The sequence below is a fragment of the Amblyomma americanum genome, chromosome 5, assembly GCF_052857255.1.
Source record: "Amblyomma americanum isolate KBUSLIRL-KWMA chromosome 5, ASM5285725v1, whole genome shotgun sequence".
Classification (NCBI taxonomy): Eukaryota; Metazoa; Arthropoda; class Arachnida; order Ixodida; family Ixodidae; genus Amblyomma; species Amblyomma americanum.
In genome coordinates this window covers 209,960,202-209,978,979 of record NC_135501.1, presented here as the reverse complement: position 1 = coordinate 209,978,979, position 18,778 = coordinate 209,960,202, and the positions used below count along the sequence as shown (strand labels likewise).

The window sequence follows — 18,778 nt, the reverse complement described above, 5'->3', positions numbered from 1 at the left end:
ATCTGCAGCTAACTTTTAGGATGTTGGGATGGGGGTCTTTGTTTTGAATTAAATCACATATGCAAAGAAAGCATGTATTGTGACGGCTTTGGAACACAGAGAATAAAAGCTGAACAATCATTGTGTGTCATCAGTGCATTGTTTAACACAAAGAATAGAAAGGTAATAAATATCCATCTTGGCAGCAGGAAGATCACAGAAGGGCAGTGCTTCATTCAGTCAGCTACTGAATCTTCTGCACAAAGGCATCTATGTTAGTCTGTACTTCTTTGAGAATTTGCTCTTCCGTTGCCCTTGGGTTTTTCTTCACATAGTCGGCTATTGCAAGCAAGGCTTCATTCTGCAGAAAAGGAAAGCTTTCATTTCAGCCTATGCTTTTTTTTCACCAAATGTTGTAACACTTCAGAAAGCTTGCAGCAATCCATAGAAGTTGCATGACACAAATTCAGAGAAAAAGCTTCCATGAAAAGCCACTTTCCATCTTGTGCAAAGAGCATGTCTGAAACTGGATTTAGTGTATGCACTTTTTTCTTTTTCCAATTAGAAACTTTGCCATAACTCACCAAGCTTTAAAAGCCATGTCCTGTTATTGAAAAGGAGACTGGGCTAAGCAAGGTGAGCTCACAATATTTGTTGCAATTTTACATACTTCAAATTTTTCCATAAGCACTTCAAAAATACACAGCCATTTAAAAGCAAGCTGCATATACTTTATAATCACTACTGATTTTTACATGCCAAAGCCAATGAAAAAGCTATGAGGCACGTTGCAGTGGAGGGAATTTTTCTGCCTCCTGGGTTTCTTCAATATGCACCTCAATATGAATTTTTTTTCTACTTCGCCTCAAAAAAGCGCTGCCATCACCAGGAATGAAACCTATAACCTTGCGCTCAGCAGCAGAATGCCACAGCCACTAGCCATGGCAGCAGGTTCTTATCCGCTTTGTAATAAAATGTGTCAAACACTTGGAAGAGGTCAAAGAGATGCAATGTGGTCCAAAATGACACACAGTGGGAGAAGTGTTTAAAGAGCTAGACAGCAGATTGTGTTACAAGGGATATCTCGTTGGTGTTCAAGTAAAGATTATTACAATGTGTTACTGAATTTCTTTTTCAGCACATTTTCGTTCCTTCCGTGAGAAAAAAAAAGTGGCAACTCTAACTGCACAGCCATGACAAATCATTGTCGATTACAGTGCGACAACAGTTCCAAGTTGTAGCCACTGCATCATCAAACTGAACAGAGTTTCATTGAACCTGCTTTCCGAAGGCAATTTTTTAATACATAAATGATGCAACAAAAACCTCTTACGTTAACTCTTAAAGCGAGTCTCAGTGGAGACGGTTCACCTTAACGCTCCTTTAAGTTTAATGACATGTTTTGTCTATGCTGCAGTTTTTGTGTGCATGCCACATTGTGGCACTAGCACCAACAGAGTAAAAGCCCACTAATTTTCATGGACATCTGCATAAGGCAAAGGTTTCACCAAAGGAAAGGTAACCCCAGCTTCAGAACATACTCGAGAGGGTTGCAGATTTGTGTGCATCCTACTTACTGTATGCAACTTTTTATTGTTTAGAGTTGGCACTTAAATCTTCCCTAAAGCAACATACCGTAGTCTCCTGGTTGGTTTTGGGTGCAGACACTGCCCTGGTATACGGTTAAAAATCCAGAAAGTGAAAACACCAAAATAATTTTTCAACAACTATTCAAGAGCTTCCACAAAACCAATAACGTACGTGCATTTTGTAGCTTCCAAACTATGTTCACGTGAAAGTTCTAACTTTAGTTCACAATACTTAGTGCTACTACAGAAATCGGGTGGCAGCAGCGATAAGCACTTGGAGCAAGATCTGTACCCTGTGGGCTTCGATCTCATCTTCCCTGGTGAGCTTCTTCCAGAGATGCTGCAGAAGTCTCGCACCAACAACAGTTTTGTAGAATTTCTCCGCATGTTCTACTTTCTCCAGGGACAGGTACAAGCCAATCTGAAGGGTGGAGGGCATGGGAATAACAAGACGAGCATTTAGGCAAATACGAAGGTTTAGGGATAGAATAGGGATCGTTACAGTTTTCGCCACAGTTCGCTTTTTATGCCGGTTCTGTGAAACGAAGATCTCGACATATCATACCGGCGAAACTGACAAAAACCAACTTTCGGCCAAAGTTTTACACTCGCTTGAAATCGATCAATGTAACAACTACACAGATAGTGGAGTCGGGAATTCGCCCCAAATATGCAAGAACAAGCATACGAAAAACAACGCAACAGTCACGTCGCGCGGCACATCTCTACGAGCATGCTCTGCACATTTTGGAGATACCGATAACGCATGCTTCGGCTACGTCTAATCAGAAAGTCACGGGACGACAGAGACACGAAAGAAAGATACAGGAAGCAAAACAAAAGGACACAAATGCAACCGGAGCAGCAGTGCTCTAACAGCGATCTGGTGCCGATGACGTCCATGCATCGCTCCGTTGCAAGGATGCTTAAGCAGGCTGAGAGGGAAAAAATGTGGTACTCGCTGTCTGACCTGTTCTAGCAACTCAAGATTTTCAGCGCTTACTTGCTGCAGCAAATCTCCACCGTCTCTTAGAAACGGTGAACCCATATTGGAGCGGACGATACCGTCACCAGTAACGCTTCCTTCGAGCAAAACAAGGCCTAAGAGAAGACTGCAGGTTAAGCTATCTCAAAGGCCACCTCTTCACGAGAAGAATCTAGCAGAGCGGCCTCAACGCCGCACCCAAACAAACCGCAGCTAACGCGAATTTAGCAGTGGGGTGCGGTCGGGACGAAACGACTTGGTAGCTACGGCTGAGTACGGCTACGAAGGCGCAAACAAATCAAGAGGTCCCCTCAGAAATCCAAATCAAGCCAAATCAAAGCGTCTAAGCGGTGGTTTCCGGTTTCGTGACGCTTCTTCCGCCTCACAGTCGATTATGGCGGAAGGTGGGTTAGCGCTTTCGCCTCGGATGTTTTTAATACAAACCAATTTCGTTTGAATTTGGCTATTATCCTGCGAGAGCTTACAGCCAAGCACTCAAACGACCTGGCGTGTACGCGTTGCAGCGTTGTGGTGCACTTTGAATTGTCGAGCGACTAGTAAATGGCCGAGTTAAAGAAGGGCTTATTGTTGGTGTTAAAAAGAGCGACGAGTGTTGGTTCGGGCGTTTGTGAGAAGAAAAAAAATATTTTGCGACGCCGTCAGAGTAGCACTGTAATGAGATGCCCCATTTCTTCGTTCCAGATCAGAACAGCGCGGCCAAGACTGAAGTGGCCGACGAGGTCCGCGCTGCTGCCGACACGGTGGCTACCGGCGCATCGGAAAACACTCAGGTGAAATTGCCCTGCACGCCATTGCAGACAGCTAATGGTTTGCTGGCACACGCAGCGGTGCCGATTGCTTACTGCACGCGTTTCTTTATTTCTCGTAAAGCGGGAGGAATGCCCGAATGCAGTTTCACTTGCAGGCGAGCGCCGACAAGGAGAACATCGGCGCCAGCTTACCAAAGAAATCTAAAATGGACACCGACTTTCACTCCCTACCAACGAGGCAGTACTTAGACCAGACTGTCGTCCCGATTCTCCTGCAGGCATTATCGACGCTTGCCAAGGAGCGGTGAGTAGTGCTACGCTGTGAGTGAGAAAGGCCCGTTTATGTTCCAACTTGGCTCCCTTGCAGACCCCCCAACCCGATCGAGTACTTGGCCAACTACCTGATGCGAAACAAGACGCAGTTCGAGCACGCAAGTCATTCCGTCAACGGACAGAACTGAGGGGGGAGAGAGAGAGAGAGAGACTTGTATATTTTTTTCAAGTCGTTATTTACATGTGTGCGAACACCACGTCTGCTTCACCGTGTCTCCGCAGTTATACCTGCGTTTGCAACGGAGCGTTTTGCCTGCACAGTCACCGCTCATTGCGCCGATTGCAAGACCGGTTTTAGCTGGCGAGACGTTCAGTTAGCTTACTTTATGCACTGCACTGCACTACCAGCGTGCACTGCCCATTATCAGTCATAAGCTCAAGTGCTTTTGGAAATCCCGTGGAGACCTGGTGCTTTTCTGACCATGCAGTGCGCAGGAAGGCAAAGGCGGTGAGCACATGTGTGCATGTAAGGTTTGTTGCAAACTGCTCGCCTGCAAAATGCATTACTGCTGTCACCCTGTTGATGTTCTCGCTCGCCGTTAGCGTTTTCCAAAAGCCTTGCAGAAAAACTGACATGTTGTCAATAAAACAAGTTAAGAGACTCGTGCACAGTCTGTGTTTGAAATTTTATTTTACTCGCTGTACAAGGTGCTGCGGCTCCTGGACATCAGAAAACTGTAAAAAGAAAAATTCCGCACAATCAGCAGTTGCCCGCAAAACTGCTTTTGCAGAATGGCATTCGCATGCAGCTGAGAGCAATATGGTTCTAGCATTTTTCAAAGTTGACCCAATAACTGTTTGCACCCGTGTCTGATGCATTTCAATAGTTCTTGGGGCAACTTGTAACAATCGCTCGGTTCAGCAATTGGACTTGACATTCTGCCAGAACTGTTTGAAAGTGTTTCAAACCTACACGGAGTGGTCTGTAAATGTGCAACTACATATGCACAGGAGTTTCATAACTTGGCATGCTAGCATTTACATCTGCCAGTTGTCTACTGTACAGAAAGCGGCTCAAAATTTTCCAGCTATCTGGCTTTTAAGTACTTTCCTTGCAGCACTATGGAAGCTGGAGACCTCCCCAACCAAGTGCTTTCCTTTGAGACTCTCCGTATGCAGATATGGTTGGAAAGGGCTGTCCAAGTAGTGAACACTGCAGGGACAACAGGTAGTTTTAGCAAAGCATATGCGTGCTTTCGTAGGCTAAATGCAAGAATTTAGTGGAACTTTCACTGTTCGTAGCATATGCGAATGATGCGATCCTAGTGGTTTTTAAAGTAGAAACCATTTTTGCCAACAACCTGACATTCTTCTTTATGCTCGGGAGCGGCAGAATCGTCACTATAAATAAAAAATGAAGCAGACTTATCACTCGTGGATTTTGTTTGCTCTAAGCGAGATTAGACAAAACAAAAGCCCGATACCCCATTTGACCAATGAACGTACTAAAAAACCCAGTTACAACAAATAATTCACACCGGAGCAAGGGAAAGCGCGCCACCATTTTGGAAAAGCTATTTTAGTGTACAGAAGAGTCGTGCATGCTAAACTTTGAAAAAAGAAAAAGAAAAAGCTTACATTAAGGCTCGATTTGAAATAATGTTTGTCGCACGTGCAGTTTAAAGCATGCTATGTCATATGGCCATTTTATACTGGCACTACATTCTGCAGTGTCAACATCGCCTCTGCATTCGTCTCGGCTTTGGTAGTGCTGCAAGGAATCGCTGACATGCAGTATTGTTCACTTCACTACACTTGAGGCCAAGTGGGAACATAGTGTGTTCTGGAAAAGTGAGATTCGATTTTTTGCTCGTGCACTGAATTTTAGCTTATTCTGTACACACAAAGTGACACCGAAAACAGCTTCAAGCTGTTAAATTCTGCACTGTACAATATGTGGGCAACTGGGCCCTAAAGGGTAGCACAACAAGCACCAGTACGATGACGCACAAAACAGCATCGGCAACAATTTTGTGCAATACTGCTGATAATTGTCAACATCCTTCTGTGTGAAATCCGCACATTTCTGATAACCCATTCGTTATGGTACGACATCATGTCATAATAAACGATCAGAGACCTGCAAGCTTGTCTGACCACTTGCTCTGTTCATCATTAAGCCACTCAAAATTCAAGCAGGAACTAGTCATAATGCACGGCACAGCAAAATTATGTGCGCAGTAGCAGCTGAAATCTTGGTATAGTACTACGTTTACTGGCTTGACAGCTGCTGATCAAACAATTTGTGTTACTACTGCCTTGGAAGAAGACAAAGAGGGAGGAATTCTTATGGAACAGTAAGTCCTAACAAAAGACATCCTTCAATGGTAGTAATCACAACAGTTCCCTCCAAGCGTGCTACCTACCGTCTTCAAACGATGCATTCTCGTCAAAATCTTCTGACAGCCATTTTCTGAAATACTGGCATGTAGACGGGGACACAGAACCACCCTCGTAGCAATTTTGCTTCACCTGCAAGATGGTGCCACAGTTTGCTGACATGCTTGCTTTTTATTCATATACCGTATTTGCTCAGTTCTAACGTGCACTTTTTTCCGGAAAAACTCATCTATGTATGACATCCGAATTAGAATAGAGTACGAAAATGAAACTATGCCAGCAGCGCCCTATTGTCATCGGCACTGCAAAATTGCAACTTGGTACTTGTGTGTCGATGCAGTAAAAGCTTGGCTGCCACAGTGGCCAAGTGGTTATGGCACTTTGCTGCTGACCCAAAAGACGCAGGTTCGATCCTGGCCGTGGCGGTCGAATTTCGATGGAGGCTAACTTCTAGAGGCCCGTGCACTGTGTGATGTCAGTGCACGTTAAAGAACCCCAGGTAGTTGAAATTTCCAGAGACCTTTAATATGGTGTCCCTTAGCCCGAGTCTCTTTGGGACATTAAACCCCATAAACCAAACCAGTAAAAGCTTGTTGATTTGACCCTGTTAATTCGGAAATCTGGATAATTTGAACAGGCGGCGCCATTTAAGTCTATGGCATTGGATGCTACGCGTCTCGCATAGATTAATTCCAGCAGCTTCATGAAGGGGGCGCCACGTCCAGGTGCAACCAGCACGGCAAGCGATTGTCAAAATAGCTCTACTCAAACCTGAATTGCATGCCGCAGAGTTTTCAGCACATCTCAAACATGCGCACAACAGAAGACGTGATGAAAAACAGTCAGCTCCTGCCTTGGGGGAACGGTCCGACCGCTTAGTTTCAGTTTCGCTTTGCGCCAGCTTTATTCGCACATATTCTAACATTACAGACTCTCCCGCAGAACTTACTCACCACATCACAAAAAGTTAGGCAGGGGTTAACCACCGTTATACCCAAAGGTCGAGCGATAGCATTTTGGCAATGGCCCGGACCAAATTTGGAGGTCACCATCGTGTTGGGTATGGTCAATTATGGTTGGACATCGATTTTTGTCCATATCAGCCAAGGACAATCTGTCAGTCCGTCTGTTATGCCAAGTTCAAACAGAGATAAAAAGGAAGAAGGAAGTCTGGGATGTTAACCAGAATGTCGGATCAGGCACGGAATGGTGAGCCTCCTGACGCGAAGTCTGGGCTAACACTTTCCCCCATCTCACGTTTAGGCAAACATTTCACCCCACACAGTACCCCCAAATTGCCCTTTTCGTTCAGCGCTTGTGGTGGCTCCCCTCTTGTCTTTGTGTTTTGTTCTTTTTGGTGCTGGTTTACATCATGAGCATCCTCTACCATTCTACACGGGAATGCCCCAATACTTCCTCAGTGCCCCCAAACCCCACCTTCCAGTTCCAGTGGGAAGCCATTGTGTTTAGCACAGCCCTGGACGACTAGCGTGACCTGATCACCCGGGCCACCAAGGTACGGCAAATGGGGCCCTGGATTAATGGGGCCTCCCTCCAACCTTTGCTCATAATAAAAGATCTCTCTCGGCAACAGCAGTCATCGGCCGCGTATTAGCTAGCCAACCAAACACAGTTGCATGCTGTTTAGGACGCTGACTGGCACCTCTGCGGGTTTCTTTCATCCGCGGGATTCTTCCAGTGCTCCAGAACTGCGCGCTCGTCAAGTGTCATTTGCTCTCTGTACAGGAGGCTTGAAATCTGGTGCGCGCTACAATCGAGGGCGCATTCATAATCATCATCAGCACGATTACACCCTCCCATTAAAGGATACCTGAAAAAGGTGTTTGAGGTTGGCTGTAATATGCTTGCATTATGTAGAGTACCAGCCACCAAGTGTTCATGCCGCATACAAGACCCCAAACGCGAGCCAATCATTTCAAATATAGTTTTAAAAATCTCCGCCTCTACACCTTCCGGCGACCAGTAGTGCCGGGCTCTCGCCCAAATCCGCGCGCAACGCATCATGCAGGACTCATTGCGGGAGCAGCGGAGGGCTATGATTTGTTCGCCGTGCCAACTCTTTCTGATGTCATGCAGCTAACATGGCCGCGGCCAGAAACTCTGGCCCCCAGGGAACTCCCGCGCGCGCATCAGCAGCTGCAGCTGGTGGAGAGGCGCCGACATTTCAGTGTGCAAAAGTGACGACAGGAGACAGAAAGATGTGGGAAATTCAAATTTTAACTACAGATAACTCAGCTTCCACAAAGAGCATTATAAACTACTTGCTGGAGAAAATTTGTGAAGCGGCGTCCTCTAACATCCTACGCATAACACAACTTTATTGAAAGCGCGGGACATCGTCGCGGGACTGTCACAGGACATCACGCTTGCCGCATGGAATTCAGGCCAATTCCCGCATTTGTGTTTAAAAACCTTGGACCCTGATCTGAAACTTCGGCTTCCATCCGGCTTACCACGACGTGAAGCAACTTTATAGTGTCGCCTGTGGCTTGGTGTAGCTTTCACCAAGCACTACTCCTTCTTAATAGGTATGGCTGACAGCCCTGCATGTGCCATCTGCGGGTGTGATGAAACTATAGCCCACATTCTTTGTGAATGCCCTGCCTACAGCGCCAAAAGACAGTCTCTCTGCCGTGCACTGGAGCATCTAGACCTGCGACCACTGACTGAAACAAAGATTCTCGGCCACTGGCCGTGGCGGTCGGCGGCGGTGAAGGCCTCCAAGGCACTGCTCCGCTTTTCGAAGACTTCTGGCCTGCACGACAGGCTGCGACTTTACTGAACACTGTGACTTTGCATAGTGACTTTAATTTCCTGCAACTGCCTTTTCTCCTTCATCTTTTTCTCCCCTCACCCCTTTCCCCCCGTGCAGGGTAGCAAACTGGCTATTCGTCTGGTTAACCTCCCTGCCTTTCCTCCTCCTTCTATTGAAAGCCCCTTTCAGAGCCCTTTTAACTCTGCCCTGTGCCAGCTACGGCCATCATATCCCCAGAAATTTCTTAATCCCATCTGCCCACCTAACCTTCTACCACCTCCTGCTACGCTTTGCCTTCTCTTGCTATCCAGTCCGTTATCCTTAAGAACCAGCAGTTATGTTGCCTTCACATTACATGCCCCACACAAGAGCACTTTTTCCTCTTGGTTTCGACTAGGTTGTCAATAGCCCACATTTGTTCTTTCACCTACTCTGCCCTCTTCCTGTCTCTGGACGTTACACCTACCATTTTTCTTTCCATAGCTCGCTGCATTGCCCTTAACTTAAGCTGAACCATTTCCTTCGTCCCACCCCATTTCTCCCCCAAAGGTGAGTACCGGTAAGATACAGCTGTTATATACGTTTCTCTTGAGGGATATCGGTAAACTGCCATTCATGATCTGAGAGGGCGCATTAGAATCGTGTAAATATGGTATTTATTTTGAAAACTTTTTATCACTAAAGTGAAAACGCCATATTTAGCCGGGAGGCCACGGAAATGTAATGACATGCTGCAAGCATCGAGCTGTTCATTATGGAGCACACCAGAGAAACAATGTAGAAAGCCTCAGCTCTACCCTATACTGAGACCACTGTGTTTCCTACTGTGCTAAAATTGTGTATCATCTAGGCTTGCATAAAATGGGCAATGAAGAATAATGCCAGTTTGATCTTCATTTCTTGTGTGTTGTGCGAGTGTGTTCTCCCAGCCATGGCCTTCCATTTATACACTGCAGCTTCAAAATTTGCTGCTAAGCCTAGTTAACAAGTTCACCCACATTACTAAGGACAAAAGTATCGACAGCTACACATTCATGCATGCAGCTGGCAAGTAGTGTTCAAGTCAGCATGCGTATAGCATTACCCAAATTTTAGCGGACACCATCCCCTTCCCATTCGGAAAACAAAAAGTGGCATTCAAGCAGTTCCGACTTAGTATCAGACTCATTACGCATGCTGCCTGGTGTCTTCTTCCACTGGAAAGTGGTATGCACTAGATGGGAGTGAATGCAATAACCAGACATCTTTGTTATCACTGATGGGCAAAGTTCTAGCTACAGCAGCAATGAGAATGCTGTCATCTCCATAGGTGTCTATAACAGAGATGGGTAACATAGTATAGCTGCCACGAGCACAGCATATTTTTTTCTTCTTGCAGCAAAAGCTACACTGGGCTAGTCAGCAGCGCATTTCAGATGGTCCGTGCTAGTCACTTCTGCGCAGGCGCCGTAAGCATGGCAACCAGCTGCGCAGAGTCGCAGGTGTTCGCTGCAATGGTGCAATGGAAGAAGACATGGCTGCTGGAAGGTGAAGACGCTTGGCAAGGCGTTCTTCACGTACGTCGGGCGTCTCAGACATGCACTTAGCTCTCCGCGCTTCATTCTTAAGCAGACTGGTAGCCTCACGCCAGGCAATGACTTCGGGGTCGGTAGAAGCAGCTTCCGGTTGGCTCTGAAGATGCTGCTTGCTATGCACGCGGACACCAGCCGCATCTTCTTCCATTGCGCCTTCTCCGAAGGCAAGCAGCCGCGCTGTGGCTTATATCCTCCCCCAGGGTGCAGCCGCTAAGAGCATAGCGCATGCGCCCTTCCTTTCCTTAAATCATCAGCGTCTAGAACATTGTCAACACCAACGCCAATGAACAGAATGAATGCTGACAGCTTTCACTTTGTATATCCTGGATTAGCTGAGCTAATCCACATTCATTTTTACAGCACCAGCTGTTATACCCAGAACGCCTCTCCCAAGATTTTGAGATCATCATCCGCACGAAATGACATCATCACATACGTCAGGTGACCCACTGGTCCATTGATTTCATTGTCACACATTCTCTTGTCATGTTCTTACTTTCAAATCCCCCTTGGGTCACATTACATCAACCAGGGGCGAAAATAAGGGGGGGAGGGGTTAGCCCCCACACCGATAAATATTTTTTCGGAAAACCGTGAAAAACCTTTTTTTTTTTTTTTGACAAACAGTGTCCAAGAAATATACTGCTCAAATGGGATCCCCTCTCCAGTAATCACCTTCCAGGCGTGACCCAGAAATCTGCCCATGGCGCGAACGGCCAATCAACACCTTTTCGCTTCATTTTCTTAGGGCAACAACAAACTTGAAGCAATCTGCAGAGTAGTTTTCACCAACTGTAGTACGCTGTAATTACTTTGGCACCTCAAAGCTCAAGTGTGCCAGGCTTCCTTCTTCTGTACACTGCTCTGTCAACAGACAAAGATGCCTCGAGAATTTCGTCGTCAGCAGACAAAGGTCTGAAGCAGTAAGGCGGTCAGCAAAACAACACAAATGACAAGAGAAGAATTAGGTGGCAAGTTGTGCACAGCACTCAACTCGTCTTGTAGGTTTTCATTATTTTACGCTTGTTTTGCTCAAACATCAAAGTACACAAATTTGTCCTACTTTCAATTCTCAAGACAGCCAAGATTTAACACCGAGAGTGACAAGGACAACAAGCTAATTGGACAATGAATAGCAGACCTCTCTGAACCATGATGTACGTCATTCAACAGCCAAATTCAGCCGGGGTCAAGTGGCTCCCCTTGTGAAAGAGTACAGCCACAAGCATACCTGTCTAACATGCAGCAGCCGCTCGCTGCAAAGCAGAGAACGCAAAACCTTGTTAAATTTCAGCAAATACTTCAAGTGCAACCATGACAGCATTAAGAATTAACATGCAGGCAATACCCAGTTATTTTCATTAATGGCAAAAGCTAACAAGTGAAAGGTAAAACAAAAAAATTCCTCACCGGACAAGTCCCACATGGTATCCGCATCAGCCCAGCGCTTTCAACCAGAGGTTCAATTGCACGGTAGACATTCAGGAACTCTTCATTGGAGGACGAGCTTTTCGAAGAGTCACCCAGACCACTAGAACCACAGACAACTGTCTTTTCTGCTTTTCCATCATAGATCAGTGTATTTAGGATAGTCTTGATGTCTTCAAGAGACAGCTGGACCTGTCAGTAAGAGCACCTCGTGAGTAATAACAGAAGGATCAATTTATGACAGATACCACTAGGCTGAAACAGAGAAAGGTAAACACAAACTGAAGACAACACATCGTGCCTTACGTTGTTGGCTTCAATTTGTGTTTCTGTATGCCAGCAACGCAGTACTCAAGGGGAGATGCAGCTTTCAACAAAAGTTTTTTGCTTCTTGATGTATTTACATAACATTTCTTGAGCATATTTGAAATAATTTTATGACTACTCTCACAAATTGTTTTTTCACAAATATTTTGCCCCTGATTCTTGTGAAAAGGCTGCAGAGTTTAAAAATCTGGAAGAAGGCTGGTTCAACATTCATTTCAATCCTACTGGCATGCTACAGGTCAACACATTAGAATTTTTTTCTCAAAGCACAAATTTTGGTCTTGAATTTTTGTGACACAGTGTCCACTGACATATGTACTAAACTGAGGAAAAAATTCCGTTAAAAAATTTAAAATACATAAATGTGAAAAAAAAAGAATGACTTGACCTGCGCTATAGTCTTAGGAGTGCAACAAAACAAATAAGGTCAAAATAGATAAAACAGTCGTGAAGAAATCTGCTCTGTAAGGTGAGTATTTAGGCAGAAAACCACAATGCAGAAAAACGCACATTGCTCGAGCGCTTCCCTGCAATGCAGATGCATCACGGCTCACAGAGCATATTATTTAGAGTACTTCCAGGTCGATTTCAACAATTAACTTCGAGACAACATAAAAAACAAGGCATACAAGCAGATGCAACAATTTTGTAAAAATCAATTTTTTGGCCATTTTTTTTATTTCAATGCCACGTTCCCGATTAAAATGATCCTGGTGAGTAACCTCACTGCCTTTCTTTGTGTCCACTACTCTGGAAAGAATCTGGTAGCTATTCAGAGGGCATGAAAAAAAATCTCAACAGGTATCTAAGCAGGCAAGAGTAAGGAGATTGCAGGCTTGCTAGGATGTACAGTCCTGGCCATAATATTACGGAGCATGCTTCAGCAATCCAACTCTCCTCACGTGTTACCTAACGAAAGTTAAGAAGTACACTTAGAAGTGCTGGTGCACTTGCGCATGAAACCAGTAAACCATAATATCTTCTCTACGGAACGCGCAAAAAAAATCCAAAAGCCGAAGCATGTTTCGTAACACTTTGGCCACACCTGTACAACAGAACGAGCTTAGTTGGCTTTTAACGCGAAAGCGTGAGGTTCCCGTTGTGGAGAAAATCCGGCTGCATCGGCGTTGGCACCTTGAGCGAAAAATCCCCGAAGAAGCAACCTAGGTCATGTGACCTTATGATGTCGTCACAACCTGCCCACCAGATTGTGAGCCAACTCACCACCATGGCAGTTAAGTTAATGATTGGTCACAAGAACTTGCCCAGGAGGAGCAACCTGGGTCGCACAAGTCCCACTGATATCAGCACCTGCCATCGCAGGGCCATCGATTAACCGCTTCACCAGGAGTGGTAAGATGACTCCAAGAGATCTATGAATGTAAAGTCGAGAATGACCAATTCTGCATATATTGGCGCTCATTCATTAAAGCTACTGCATCATACCCAAAGGCGGAGTGTAAGCGTCCCCTCCAATGTTTTTCACATGAAAGGGTATCGAAGCGTGAAAAGATCGTTTAGGCAACAGACTTGTCGTAATAATGGTCCTGAGAAAGGAAAATGCTCGTACAAACGTCTTGGATGCAGTTATGGACCGTGATGACTGCAGTAACACACAAAATGCAAAGGTATTCCAAAATGTAACAGAATCACCATCATCATCATGCCAACTACATCCACCACAGCTCAAAGGCCTCTCTCGATATCAGCGATTAGCCTCATCTCTTCGTCCGGCTATCTGCCCCCACCAACTATGTTTTCTTTCTCTTAGTACCCTGTTACAAATAATAGACCACCTGTTCAGTGCAAAACATCTTCTTTCAAAGTCTCCTCCTCTCAATATCAACTAGGATGCAAATAAATATTACCTCTTCTCTAATCCACTCTCTTTTATATAACTGAATGTTGCTCCTGTCATTATCCCTCATACACCTTGGCATGCTCTCTTTACTCATATCAACCGCAGCCTCCAAACTCTGAACCGACAGGAGAGTACAGATAATAAACATCAGTTACATATGCTCCTTCTAAATGACACTGCTAGCCTACTATTCACAACTCGAGAATCCAGGCAAATGTACTCTATGAATGTAGCGCGAACAGGACGAAGGACAAAGAAAGGTACACAACACAGGCGCTTACTTCTGACAGAAGGAAGCCTAAGGTGGCCAAGGTGAAACGGAACACTAACAAGCAGGTGCATGCGCCCCGAAAAACCGGTGACAGCAGAACAGGAGAACGAGGCAAGTCAACTAAATATTTACGTTCTTTAAGATTGCCTGCTCACTTTTCGACAAGGGGATAGATGGCTGGCTAACACATTTACCTTCCAATGCAGCAATCTGTGCTGCTTCAAGGATTTCACAGGTTGACTGACCACTGTGTCTGGCCATGATCGAGCACTTATCCAAAAATGGAACACAGCCACACTCTTTACAACGCACAGCCAGATTACTACCAGTAAAGGTTTTTCATGTTGTTTTTGTGTTGAGGGCATCGTTTACAACATCCCACATTTCGTGGTAAGCAGTACGTTTATCAATCCAGGCACTGCTTGAATGATAGGCTTCATGAACGCAAAAACATGAAAACCTTTGCTGGTAGTAATCTGGCTGTGCATTGTAAATAGTGTGGTTGTGTTCCATTTTTGGATAAGTGCTCAATCATGGCCAGACACCGTGGTCAGTCAACCTGTGAAATCATTGAAGCAGCACAGATCCCTGCATTGGAAGATAAATGTGTTAGCCAGCCATCTATCTCCTAGTCGAAAAGTGAGCTGCCATTCTTAATGTAAATTGCTGAGTCGTCTTACCTCGTTCACCTGTTCTGTCGCCTTTTTTTGGGTGCATGTGCCTGTTCGTCCTTTAGTGTTCCCTCTCGCCTTGGACACATTAGACTTCCTTCAGTCGGAAGTAAGTGCCTGTGCTGTGTACCTCTTTCTTTGTCCTTCGTACTGTTTGCACTACACTCATGGATCATCGTTACCGACTCGCCCAACTTTCAACCCTTGTGAAATGTACTCCAACCTGTTATCCTGCTAATTCCTCTTCCATGACTTTGATATAATGCTGCTGCTTCACCAAAAGAGATACTCTGTCACTACTTAAACGTTTACGCCTTTGCCAGAGTGCCGAAGGTTACTTCGGTTTTCCCCGTACTAATTTTTAAGCTTACTGAATGCCTTTATTATGTCATATGCTGTAATTCGTTGCCACTTAGCAGGTCATTGTCATCAGTAAGCGTTCCCAACTACCGTATATTAGCTTTCTCACTCCCGCCATCTGAATACTTTTTGAAGACATGCCGTGCAGAGAGGTGGTGTTCAAAAATGCAACACATCAAAATACTCTAAGCTGCAGGCCTTTTAAGTGTCAAGGATGAAATGCTCGCAGTTGTGCTACGTAAAACAGAAGCAAGACTGCTATCCTAACATACCACGATCGCCACGCGTGAAAACCAAAGTAATTAAATCGTATGTTCAAACAGCCATGCACATACCTTACTGATCCCTAGCTTCTTGATGAACTCCCAAACCTCTGTTGAAGAGGCAAAAGAAGCATTCTTCTCCAAAATAGGGTCACTCGACGTTTCCTTGGCAACTGTAAGCTGAGAAAACGCCGATCTATGAGCAGCTTTCGAAAGAAATATCTTAATGCATGATGATCACCTTTTTCAGAAGAAACCTGTGGCACTGCTGATTCAGCACTTCAACAAACTCAGACTCAAACTCCTGTTCACTGTACCACGCACCACCTGACACAGAGCGATCAGGCTCGAGGTTGTACAGCATGTAAACCTTCTTTTTGGAGGCCTGTAACGAGCATTTCACAAGAACACGATGAGAAATACATGGCAGCTAAACCGCTACAAAGCAAGTCAAATGGCTGGAAGGAGAAACGATGGCAAAGGCGAAGTTTACCGATACAGATTTGACGGCTTTTATCAGTTTCTTGCTTTCGAGACTTTTCAAAATCTTGTTGAGCGACGTCAAAACAAGGCCGCTCTTGTTCCGAATGTCACGGATCCAAATTCCTGTTGAACAAAGCAGCTCAAAATCAGCACTGGAACCACAAGGCGAGCTGCGACGGTCGATTTAATCGCACCTTTGTTTCCTGCTTCTTCGACAATCTTGTACACAACTTTTTCTTCTCTGTCTGAGCCCTTGCACTTTCTGTAAAACAAGCAATAGACTGTTGACCAACGTGCTCTCGTCTCATACGCGTCTCAACTCACTTGTCTGCATCGCCGTCTTTCAGGCGGTACAAGAGCTGGTTCTTTTGCTTGAGAATCTCAATCTTCCCCTACAAACAAAATGAAGGGGGGGGGGGGGGGGGTTAGACAGAAAGCTCTGCATTGCGAAAAAAGGGGGACGAGTTGGAAGTACAACAGAAACAAATACCTGGCTAAGCAACTTGTTAAAAGCTGCGACCCTAGCGCTGGGATCACCATTGGGAACGTGCATTTGCACCAGCTTGTCCGTGATGCCTGCCGGGTTTGCGGAGCACAGATCGATGATTCTGGAACGAAAAGTTTGTATCACTTGTCCCGAGTCTCCCCATCAAGAAAACACGCCATCAGTTCGAACACGGACACTGGTGTGCAACAAGAGCACACACATGGTAACGTGCTTACTTCTGCTCGATTTCGGCAGCATCGAGCTTCTCGATTTTCACCGTGACAGCTTCTGCCATACTCGTAGTTTACGGTGGGGACGCGAAGAAACTGATTTGGAGAAGCCAACACGCACAATCCGGATAAAGGTGAAGCGAAAGCTGACGGGCACCTCACGCCGGCATCCCGTCAAAACTGACCATGCGCCACATGGAAAGAAAACAAACTCTATGCTAGTGGATGGATGAATGACTGAGTGGCGGTAAATGCCACCAAATCGTAGTTTTTTTTCGTTTTAAATAATTTCCAGAATATCACAAAACATATACTACTACGTGAATTGCGCCAGCAAGCAAATAAATTATTTATATTTAATTTTTCTACGTTGTTTTGTTTTTGTTTTATTTGATATTACTACGGCGGCTAGATCACTATGCCGTAACCTACACCCTCGTAGGTATGCAGACCACTGAGGACTGAGGTACGGTGAACTAGTCCACTGTAACCAAGGGGATTAAAGATAACCTCCTTGACGGTAACTGAGATGGCTAGATGCTGCATTCCCGCCCATACAGTTTCTTATGAGTCCCGCTTTCCGAAGCGGCACTAGTGAAACCACCAGAAGTTGGACGGCATGTTTCAAATAGAGCCCCTAATCAGTTTAGAAAAGCTTGTGAAGGGACTTTAGTTTCAAAAGTCATGTGTCTGCTGCGTAGTTGAGTGTAAAAAGTCGTGTTTTTCGTCCTTAGTTCTGTTTTTTTTTAAATGCGTAATCATTGTATGGCTATGTTTGCGGTTGCGCGTCATCACGAGCTTGTCATCACGATAACGTTCGAACGAATAGAGTTATGAGAAAAAGAATTGGCTGCATTGGATAGAACCTCAAAAAGTCTCGCACGCGAAATCATGAGGTCCATATGGGGTAATTATATAATTAATTACAGCAAAAAATGTCCAAAAAGTGGGCAGGGTCGGAGCAAATGGGGCGCCAAATTTGAAAACACCAGAAGCGGACGAACCTAAAGCGTGGCGCCAAATTTGACAACCCAGAAGTGTGAGCCGTGTGGTGGTGGTGGTGGTTACAACTTTAATGCTACAATATGGAAGGGATTAGTTGGGGCTGGGGCAAGTTCAGGGTGGCTTCCAGTCAGGGGCGACCTCTTGAGCTCGCGTGTTGAGGGTCAGTTGCGTTGTTTTTCTGAACTGGCTTGTCCCATTCCTCCGCCGAAGGAGCTGGCAAGAGTGTGAGTGTCGTCGGAAGAGGTTTGCTAGCGCATTCCCATAAAATATGGTCTTGGGCGGCCCCCGCCGTGCGGGCATGCGAGGTCATATTCACCGTTTGTGATTAAACATCATCGGTAGTGGCTAAGAATTGCCTTTGTAGGCGTCTGAGTGTCGTGGCTTGCGCCCTGTCCAGGTCGGCGTGAGGGATACGTGCATCTTACCTCGCGATAAACGTTTGTAATCTCCGCGTACGAGTGAGGCGCCTCGGCGGGGGCCTCCACTCCCGAGAGGCCTCCCGTCCCCCTGTTGGTTAGACCTAAGGCTAGACGGTCGAACCCCCCGTTTCCGGAGTTAATCGCGTGAGCCGGAACCCATACGTGATTGATGTTGTGATCGAGAGTTCGGTTGCGCAGAGTTCGCATTGCGAGCGCGCTTACCGAGTTTATGGCGAAATTTTGAATGGCGCTCTTAGAGTCGCTTAGAATAGTTCTGGGGCGGGGGCCCGCGATGGCCAGTGCGATAGCTACCTCCTCTGCCTCGCGTACGTATGGAGCTAGCGTGAAAGGTTGTGGCGTTAACGAGGGCTGACTTTGGAGTGGCCATACATGCCACGTATGATCCGCCTTTGATGTGTTGAGCTGCATCCACGTACACTGCACGTGGTTCATTATCGTACTGTTCCTCAGGGGCCTGCGCCCTTGTTTTCCTGCGTGTGTCGTGTCTGCCTGGCAGCATGTTCCTGGCTACAGGTTTAACAACTAGTCTACTAGTAATGTCGACTGACAAATGTGATGTTCCACATACCTCCTCAGCGGAGTAAATGTGGAGTTTGTCGAGAATTA

The 18,778-nt window shown here is 45.7% G+C and overlaps 3 protein-coding genes across 5 annotated transcripts; 1 reads left to right on the top strand and 2 right to left on the bottom strand.

Moving 5' to 3' along the window:
* Window positions 1–60: 60 nt before the first annotated feature.
* Window positions 61–2,860, bottom strand: LOC144133586 (uncharacterized). Of its 2 annotated transcripts, none has more exons than XM_077666781.1 (3): window positions 2,572–2,860; window positions 1,861–1,989; window positions 61–340 (listed from the first exon to the last, which is right to left on the bottom strand). In XM_077666781.1, exons 1-3 carry the CDS (start codon window positions 2,614–2,616, stop codon window positions 224–226), a joined length of 291 nt encoding a protein of 96 aa, XP_077522907.1. In that variant the 5' UTR covers window positions 2,617–2,860; the 3' UTR covers window positions 61–223. The 2 variants fall into 2 exon arrangements, with proteins under 2 accessions (XP_077522907.1, XP_077522906.1); XM_077666780.1 differs by having other exon boundaries at window positions 2,539–2,809.
* LOC144133585 (protein dpy-30 homolog) lies at window positions 2,818–4,263 on the top strand. 2 transcript variants are annotated; one of them, XM_077666778.1, is made up of 4 exons: window positions 2,818–2,957; window positions 3,256–3,344; window positions 3,467–3,627; window positions 3,691–3,853. In XM_077666778.1, exons 1-4 carry the CDS (start codon window positions 2,948–2,950, stop codon window positions 3,782–3,784), a joined length of 354 nt encoding a protein of 117 aa, XP_077522904.1. In that variant the 5' UTR covers window positions 2,818–2,947; the 3' UTR covers window positions 3,785–3,853. The 2 variants fall into 2 exon arrangements, with proteins under 2 accessions (XP_077522904.1, XP_077522905.1); XM_077666779.1 differs by having other exon boundaries at window positions 2,819–2,957; window positions 3,479–3,627; window positions 3,691–4,263.
* Window positions 4,262–16,944, bottom strand: Polr3F (RNA polymerase III subunit F). Its single transcript, XM_077666777.1, has 10 exons — window positions 16,734–16,944; window positions 16,501–16,618; window positions 16,335–16,402; window positions 16,205–16,272; window positions 16,021–16,133; window positions 15,769–15,912; window positions 15,600–15,707; window positions 11,757–11,966; window positions 6,023–6,128; window positions 4,262–4,331 (listed from the first exon to the last, which is right to left on the bottom strand). The coding sequence occupies exons 1-10, from the start codon at window positions 16,790–16,792 to the stop codon at window positions 4,324–4,326; spliced, it is 1,002 nt and encodes a 333-aa protein (XP_077522903.1). The 5' UTR covers window positions 16,793–16,944; the 3' UTR covers window positions 4,262–4,323.
* Window positions 16,945–18,778: the final 1,834 nt, after the last annotated feature.

Bases quoted from the DNA above. Each gene is read 5' to 3' on its own strand.
- LOC144133586 (XM_077666780.1), bottom strand. From the start codon at position 2,616: ATGGGTTCACCGTTTCTAAGAGACGGTGGAGATTTGCTGCAGCAAGTA. The intron at 1,990-2,538 runs GTCAGACAGCGA...TCCACCCTTCAG, and splicing joins ATCTTGAGTTGCTAGAACAG to ATTGGCTTGTACCTGTCCCT. The intron at 341-1,860 runs GTACAGATCTTG...CCTTTTCTGCAG, and splicing joins ATGAGATCGAAGCCCACAGG to AATGAAGCCTTGCTTGCAAT.
- LOC144133585 (XM_077666778.1), top strand. The intron at 3,345-3,466 runs GTGAAATTGCCC...GCCCGAATGCAG, and splicing joins GCGCATCGGAAAACACTCAG to TTTCACTTGCAGGCGAGCGC. The intron at 3,628-3,690 runs GTGAGTAGTGCT...GCTCCCTTGCAG, and splicing joins TCGACGCTTGCCAAGGAGCG to ACCCCCCAACCCGATCGAGT.
- Polr3F (XM_077666777.1), bottom strand. From the start codon at position 16,792: ATGGCAGAAGCTGTCACGGTGAAAATCGAGAAGCTCGATGCTGCCGAA. The intron at 16,134-16,204 runs GTGCGATTAAAT...TTTGTTCAACAG, and splicing joins CGAAGAAGCAGGAAACAAAG to GAATTTGGATCCGTGACATT. The intron at 15,708-15,768 runs GTGATCATCATG...GCGTTTTCTCAG, and splicing joins ACAGGTTTCTTCTGAAAAAG to CTTACAGTTGCCAAGGAAAC.